At 39.8% G+C, this 7,912-nt stretch overlaps 1 protein-coding gene across 1 annotated transcript; it reads right to left on the bottom strand.

Moving 5' to 3' along the window:
• Positions 1–5,252: 5,252 nt before the first annotated feature.
• Positions 5,253–6,979, bottom strand: tmem74 (transmembrane protein 74; the record flags this gene model as incomplete). Its single annotated transcript, XM_079836331.1, has 1 exon — positions 5,253–6,979. The coding sequence occupies one exon, from the start codon at positions 6,977–6,979 to the stop codon at positions 6,137–6,139; it is 843 nt and encodes a 280-aa protein (XP_079692457.1). The 3' UTR covers positions 5,253–6,136.
• Between the last annotated feature and the right edge of the window lie 933 nt (positions 6,980–7,912).

Genomic DNA, 7,912 nt, shown 5'->3' with positions numbered 1-7,912 from the left:
ATAGGCTACATATCATGGGGAAATGGGGTATACTGTGTTAATAGGTTAATAAATCAAGATTTTTGGTCTTGTTTAGTGCTTTTTGGTTTCATAATATCCCACCTAAAACATAACTTAACCCTTTAACTGACATCTCTACTTTACAGTAGACCTTAATTCGATAGGGAAAAATATCATATTTTATGATATGTCTTGTAAGGGCCAAAATATTGAGGACCCTTCATCCAGTTTGGATGCGTTTCATTCTAATTGGTCCCCAATTCATTTTATGACTTGTAGCTTAAAATTCCATTATAATGTGGAAATTCAGACAAGTAGCCTAATGAGTTTACATTTACATTATTATATGAAATCACCTATACAGTCAGCCCTTGAATGCTATGGGACTATTTTTTTTATTTTTTTTATATAGCCTAGATGTAATTTTTTCGTCCTTCTATTTAATTATTTTCATTTCACTTTTGATACACTCTGTTGGGGCAACTTGATGGCTGCACTTTGTTCTGCACTATGTTCCACCACTTTAAGACAAATGTAGGGTGAATTCAGGGTGATTGGGACACTTTTCCCAAGGCATCTCAAATGGCAAAAAGTGTCCCAATCAACCTGAATTCACTCTATTTGTTGTTTGTTGCGTTTTCATATTCAAAAGATTATGCGATAGATGCAGCTTTTTTGAGTTTGCATCGAATGTTCTTCGACTTCTATGCATAATACAGTTTATGAATAAAGATTGATCTGTTGAAAGCAGTTCTTTTGAGTTAGATTCCAAATGTTCTCCTCCTATTCAAATTTGACATTGAATGTATACATACGATTGCCGCACATTCAAATACGATTTGCAAGAAAGAAGAAAAAGAAAAAAAACCTGGGGAAAATAAATGCAGAACATGTTCCCATAGGACACTATTAACATGAATGCATGAAACCATTCAGAAAAATTTGGGGACAAATGGGTTAAAACTTTTTTTTAGTTTAAGATCCACATAAAACATCAAAATGACTTTAAATTCACAAACTGAACGCTTAGACAAAATACAAAACAAATGACAGTCACATCATCGATGTTGAAGTAATGCTACAACATACACAATCTGTAAGTTGTTCTGCTCCTGTGTTTACAGAAGCCACTGTCAGGGCCAGAAAGTGGAGTCCGGCTCCAAGGTTAGGAGTGATGACAGCGCACAGCATCAGGTCTCGGTGCAGCTGAGAAACCCGAGAACGGCCCAGATACGATCGTTCGCCAGTGATTCCCGCAAACGGTCCTCTCCACTCCGCAGATAGCCGAGGGGTAGGAGGAGGGAGGCAAGGCCCGAGCGAGATCACATCAGGGCATCGCATACCTTGTCAACATCACCACTAAACAAAACATGACGCAGCACTAATTCTTGACACGTTGCGTGAGCGCGACATGCAAACAAAAGACGCCTTGATCCCTGCGATACGCGAGAGGAAACCCTCGTTCCACATGCATGCCTGCTTGTCTCTTACCCTTTAACAGCTATTGACGTCAATAAATAATTCAACTCTTTGTTTGTTACCCCATTGAGGGTTCTTGGGGAGGAGAGAAACACTTGATGGAGCACAAGCGAGCCTAAATAATGCACGAGCAAGGAGATACGAGGTCAGGTCACCTCTCATACATGCATGTGTTTGTGTTTTATAACAAGATCAGCGAGAGGAAAAGGTTGTCGTGCAGTTACATGGGCTACGTGTAATGAGGCCGTTTTACAGATGCATAAGCGGGAAGCGTTTAAAGCTGTTTGTTTGCATTGGCTATGTCTGATATAAAAAGAGGTTCAAATGTGGTAACTTCCTTGCGAAACCGAATTCTTTCGAAAACTTCACCAATCTAAAATCTACTATCGCAGGGTTCACCACATGGAAGCGAAATAAAAAAAATGCATGTAAACTGATAACAGAAATGATCAGATACCACCATGCGTTTTATGAAATCAAATAAGCTGTGAATCTATGGTGAGCGATGGATCCAGCACTCAGCTTATGCGAGATCTAAAGGTGCCACCTCCTGGTCGTTAGTGGAAACTACATTTTAAAAAAATTGGTAACTTTTATTAGCCTACTGTAATAGAACTGACCCTAAAAATTAGATGTGTTTTATATTAACTTGACAAATATTGATTGTCCAATGTTTAGGATGTGCTGCATATTTTTGTTAATTTTCTTGTGAATAGTCTGACTAGAGAGACCAACTCCAGGTTACTTTGATGCTTACAGGTCTTCTAAAAAAAATCCATATAACAAGGAAAAAAGAAGAAGACATTTCTTCAGATTCCGTGTAAGAAAGCTCAGAGAAAATTAACAGCAATTTAACTTTGAAACTCTGCTTGCTGTCTGTTTGCTTTTGCTTCTTTTTATTTATTTACTCCGCAGCTGATACCAAACGCTCAGTGCAAATGAAATGTGACAAAGGCAATCCTTTCCGGATGTTCTCATGTTGACACCGCAGGGCTTTATTTTCACCCTCCTTCGCCTGATCTAAACAGACTATTAGTTTCTTCACAGCTTCCTTTGCCAGGACGGACCACAATGAGCCGTTCTGGAGACATCCTTTGAAAAGCAAGCATATGAATCGGTTTAGATGATAACAATGACACCGGCTAAAGCAGCTCATCTGTCCGTAACTATTATTGTATTCTCTAACAACAAGATTGCAGTCACATACTTTAGAAAGGGAGAGCAAAACATGGCCTGGGTTTTCTTATGTTCCTGTCTTATATGTGGCATATATGACGACAGACTGCTAATGAAACTACTTGGATGAATTTTTAGTTGTCTTTTCTGATTACGTGTTGTTGTTTTTTTTTTTGGCGTTGGAAACCAAAGTTGTGTGTATGCATGGAGCCCATAAATGTGACTTTTCCATTTGCAATTGAATCTGGATTGTTTATGCAGACAGGTAGAAACCTCTCTGAGCCAAACAGGCCCCTCAGAGATCTCCCGTGGGCTTTTAGAAGCATCCTTACTCCACCTCATAATGACAAATGCCGCAGGCTAATAGAGCTGATGGGAGAAACTAATCTAGGTGCTAACGCAGAGTGCAGGGGAGCATAGTTCCATTTCAGCTAAAGAGCTTAAAGGATTGTATTTACATTACAAAGAGATATCAAGTCTAATGTTAATAAACCTTGGTAAGCCGTACAAATACCTACATTGTGCTGCTACTAAAAATAATGCTGAGGAAACGCAGCCAAGAGTTGGGGTCAGATCCCTGAGGCTGCCTCAGTGGAAAGCTCTTCTCAGAAATCAATACCACTGGAAATTGTCCACAGGGTTTCCAAGGGTACAAGTATACACACTTCAACTTTCCATCGAAAGCTGGAGCATTTCTGCAGGAACAAGTGGCATTCCTGTGCTAGTGAATGAGTGGATGGGAATAGATGACTAAAAGCTTCCAGTGAGGTTAATGTGTTCCATCTTGAGAAGCTGAAGTGTACAACAAACAAATGCACAAAAACGTCTTTATTGGAAACGCTGCAAGTGCTTTAGTTGATTCAATCCTTCCGTAAAATCCGCAGTGCTAAGCGCATTTTCCAGAAAACCTTCATTCTCTTTAATCATGTATGATTTTGGAGAACCCAGTCTTCTAAGAACATATTGCTGATGGAGGCAAGCTGCCATGGATGTCACATAGATTTGAAGGTGTCCCCTTACATGACAGTGTGGTTTAAAATGGACAGTATTGCTATTTCCTGTTCTAACCACTGACATGATAGAGTTCTGAAACAAGATTTCAATTACAGGAACTAGGGTGCAGAGTGGTTAAAGGGATAGTTCACCAGAAAATAAACGGTAGCCATAAAGTTGATGACTTCCATATAGGAAAAAAAAATAAAGATACGATGGATGTCAGTGAGGCCCATCAACTGTTTGGTCACCAACATTCTTTAAAAATTATTATGTGTTCAACCGACTCATACAGGTTTGGAACAACATGAGGGTCAGTAAGTCAGGACAACATTTTCATTTTTGGGTGAACTAGGCCTATCCCTTTAAGGGAACAAATTATTTTCTATTTTGTATAGAACGACGACTTGCTGAAAGGGCACAATATACTGTAGATATGGTTACCTAGCTCTATTTTATGACAGGTAAAAATACATGCTGTGACCAATCTTCGATATCGACAAGTAAAAAGGTGTCAATAATATGTAAATGACAAGTTGAACATTCATTGAGCCCTTGCGCCAAACTGCACTATTGCTACTATTGTTTTGGTAACCTCCTACAGGTGACTTTGCAGCCTTCATTAAAATGTCCTACTTCCCACTTTTGAAGTCGTGATTGCTGTCTTCACGTGCTATCGGAATTATCGTAAATTCGAGTTTCCTAGGTAAAAATTGCACATGAAGGCCCTCTGATGTCGTGTTTACCACTGGGAAGTTCGGAAATAATTTTGATACCCCAATTCCCGAGATGGGCGTGTCATAAACTTTAACGTGGTGGCGGGGAGAGACTGCTGTGGCAGGTGTGATTTTATTGTTTTTTTTCCAAAACAGCTAGGTCGTCTTGTCTTGACATTAATGTAGTGCATATTTACATGTAAGAGTAATCATATGAAGCGTATTGTATGTTTGGTACACAGCGAAAATAGCCTGCATTCGACTGAAATTACAGAACCAGCAGAAAGCGGACTATCTGGAATGTTTATATGGTTGTCGGTGCATGGGACACTACAAATGGTTGGTTTTAATTAGATTTTCCCAATAAATAGGCAAGAATAACCTGGTGTCCACCATGATTCCTGTTCACTCCGACAACAAAGCACTTGAATGCAACAAGCTCGTAATCACGACTTCTAAAGTGGGAATTAGGAAATTTCCGATAGCACGTGAAGGCAGCATTAGCGTCTATTTTGTGACAGTGAAGTACGCGATTTGACAAAATTTTACTAACTGTTCCGTTTACATGCTGCCTTCAAATCGCTAACTTACCAGTAACTTAAACTTTACTTGTTATATTGATAAACGTGACACTGCTTTAAAAACAGAACGTTTATTTAATGAGTTTAAAGCTAAAATCTTTGCAGGAAAATACCCAATGCGACTTATAACCAGCTACTGTTTTGGAGTCTGACATTTTAATCAGTCTTTGTGTGTTTGTGTCTTTTTCGTTGTGATGCAACGCCCAACTCATGATTATAAATGTCAAATTCTGGTTTCAAATGGTCAAGCGTATTGCTATAAAATAGCTAAAGATTCATCACAAGCAATGAAACACAAAATCAAGAATAATATAATTTTATTTTCATACCAGAGTCAGTTATGAGTTTTATGAATGGTCATTTATCATCAGAGTATGCACTGATAAACAGATTGTATTTGTAAATCTTATGATAAATCCTGTGAGCACGGAAGATAATATTTTCTTTCTCAATTGTGTCAATACTACAGGCTCAACTGTGCATATGGTGTCAGTGAGGATACAGGAGTTATGCTTTGCTCTCTCAGAGAGATGGATTTAAATTTCCAAAAGATGGCAAATCATTGTGTGGCAGCTTCCTCCATTAAATATTTATAAAATATTTTAGTGCTTGGGGGGAGGGGTGCGGCTTGTTCCACACATGAACAAGGACAATGTGAGAAAATAATGGCAAAAACATAAACAAAAAAAATACATTGGCATTTCAGCAATGTTGCGAAGAGCAATGCTTAATGCACCGAAGTGCTCCAAACCAGCGACTGTATCACTCTGCATTCCGTGATGAAATGGATGAAGTGGAAATATTTCCGTTTTCTGAAAGAGTAAGAAAGAGGCAGTGGGATTGTCAGTATTAGCAGCAGGATTCTGTACAATCGGACTCACAATTAGTTTTCACATTTTCAGCTTGGAGAGTAAGGGGTTGAATACTATCAGCGATGTCATTTAACTTCCTGCCACACAACCTGAAGTTTCTAACCTCTGTTTATTCAAAAAGCAACTTGCTTTATGACAAACACAAATGTTATCATGCTGTATATTTCTGGAGCCTGAGAACTCTGTTATGTGATACTGGGTTTTTCTGCATCAGTAAGCAATTGTCACTGATACAAGGTCGAAAAACAAGCTCTTTTGGCCATGCTGGAAAGGTCAAAGTTATGTTGGCAGTCCAATAGAGATGAACTGGGGAAAACAGTCAACTGATGGCATTGCCATTCTCCTCCTCGACCAAACTATGTGGTGGCGATGAGCGACTCGGGCTCGATCTTGTTCTTAAATTAATCGAACCGTAGAGCTTTGTGGAGTGCTTGGAATAAGCAAATGCTTTCCTTCTGTACATCTCACCCTTCCATATGGAAATCATTAGCAGAGTGGACAGCACCACTCCGCCTAAGGTGAGAAGGCAAAGGCCTGCGATAACGCACCTGTCCAGGTGCGCGCCTATCCTGGCACTCTCGTTCTCGAGACTTTCCATTTCGCGTGCAGAGACGTTGTCGGGGTTCACTCTGACGTCCCGAGGGACCGTGTACGATATGATCACCAGCGAGATCCCGGTGATGAGGAACGTGACCGCGCTGATGAATCCATAATCCAAGGATTTGGCTGAACTCTCCGAGCTGAGATCGATGTCAGACATCAGCGACAACTCCTGGAGGCCCTCGGGACGGATCTCGCTTGAGGAGTCGTGGAGCGAAGACGCACGTCGAGCACTTTTCTCGCTCGTGTCCGGGGTGGCCAACCGGAGATTGACGTTTTCATCAATGTAAGTGAACGAGGTCTCCAGCTCCTCGTCGCAACACACCCTGACCTTCTCTGCAGGATGATGGCGGTGCTGGCCATGTTGTCCTCTGAGGGGAGCCGTCCTTGGTGCTGAATTACACTGTCCCTCACAGGCAGGCACCTTCACGGTGGGAGAAGCTTCTTCCACCGAACTGTTTAGCCTGTGAACATGAAGAGGGCTAGAAGACCAGTCCAGTACCCCGGGGGGATCGGGTCTTGCCCTTCTATTATCTATGTAGAGTAACTCCACTGAGGCCATCAGATCCACTCCCACGGATCACTTTGATTTCCTGCTGCATCAAGCCATCCACACTATACCTATAAATGCAAAAGACAACAATTCAGATGAGAAATCTACATCGTAGTTAGTTATTGATCATAACTCGACCAATAGGTTTTTAATACAAATATTACCAGTTATTTGTACATTTAAAAGGCTGATAGCCAATATGTAGAACTTTTGTTTTATTTTGAAACGATAGCATACTACAATAAAAACATTCATTATGAATGTTTTAATAATAGCAATTCAATATTGCACATGGCTGTCTTTTACCTTCTTATTTACTCTTGACAAACTATTTCATTAAATACTATGTGACAAGTATTTTTTAACACATCATGTATTTTTCATTTAAATAATGTCTCTGAATTTGAGCATTGTTGAGCCAAACCTGTATGTCACTGTCACAGGAGTGACCATACTAAGAGACCAATTTTCTCCTAACTAAATTTTGATCAAATGTTTACTTTATACAAAGTGTTACTGCATTTTGTATTTGTTGGTCAGTCTAACTTACTACAGCACGTGTCCCTGATTTCCCTGCGTAGCCTACTAATTACTTCTCTAACCCGAGTGTATTTGAACGAAATCCTTCGTCTCTTTAATGAAAGACGATTATAGTTCGTGATTAGACCTACTGATTCAACATCCAATTAGCAAAGCAAGCCGCATAAAACCCAAGATAAGCTATAAGTCCCTTTTAAACTCACGGCTCAACGGCCGACGGGGAAATAGCGATCACAGTAGAGCTCGATATCATGATTATTATAAAAAAAAATGTTTTACGGCCAATATCAGTACAGATACTTTTACATGTAGCCTAAATGTGTGGATATGTCAATTATTCACATTGTTTTAATTTATGTCATTACATTCATGCAAACTTGTTTTGAAATCTACATAAATTAA

Source organism: Gobio gobio (genome assembly GCF_949357685.1).
Source record: "Gobio gobio genome assembly, chromosome: 15".
Taxonomy (NCBI): domain Eukaryota; kingdom Metazoa; phylum Chordata; class Actinopteri; order Cypriniformes; family Gobionidae; genus Gobio; species Gobio gobio.
The sequence above is the reverse complement of the archived record's forward strand: the minus strand, read 5'-3'. Positions and strand labels throughout refer to the sequence as shown.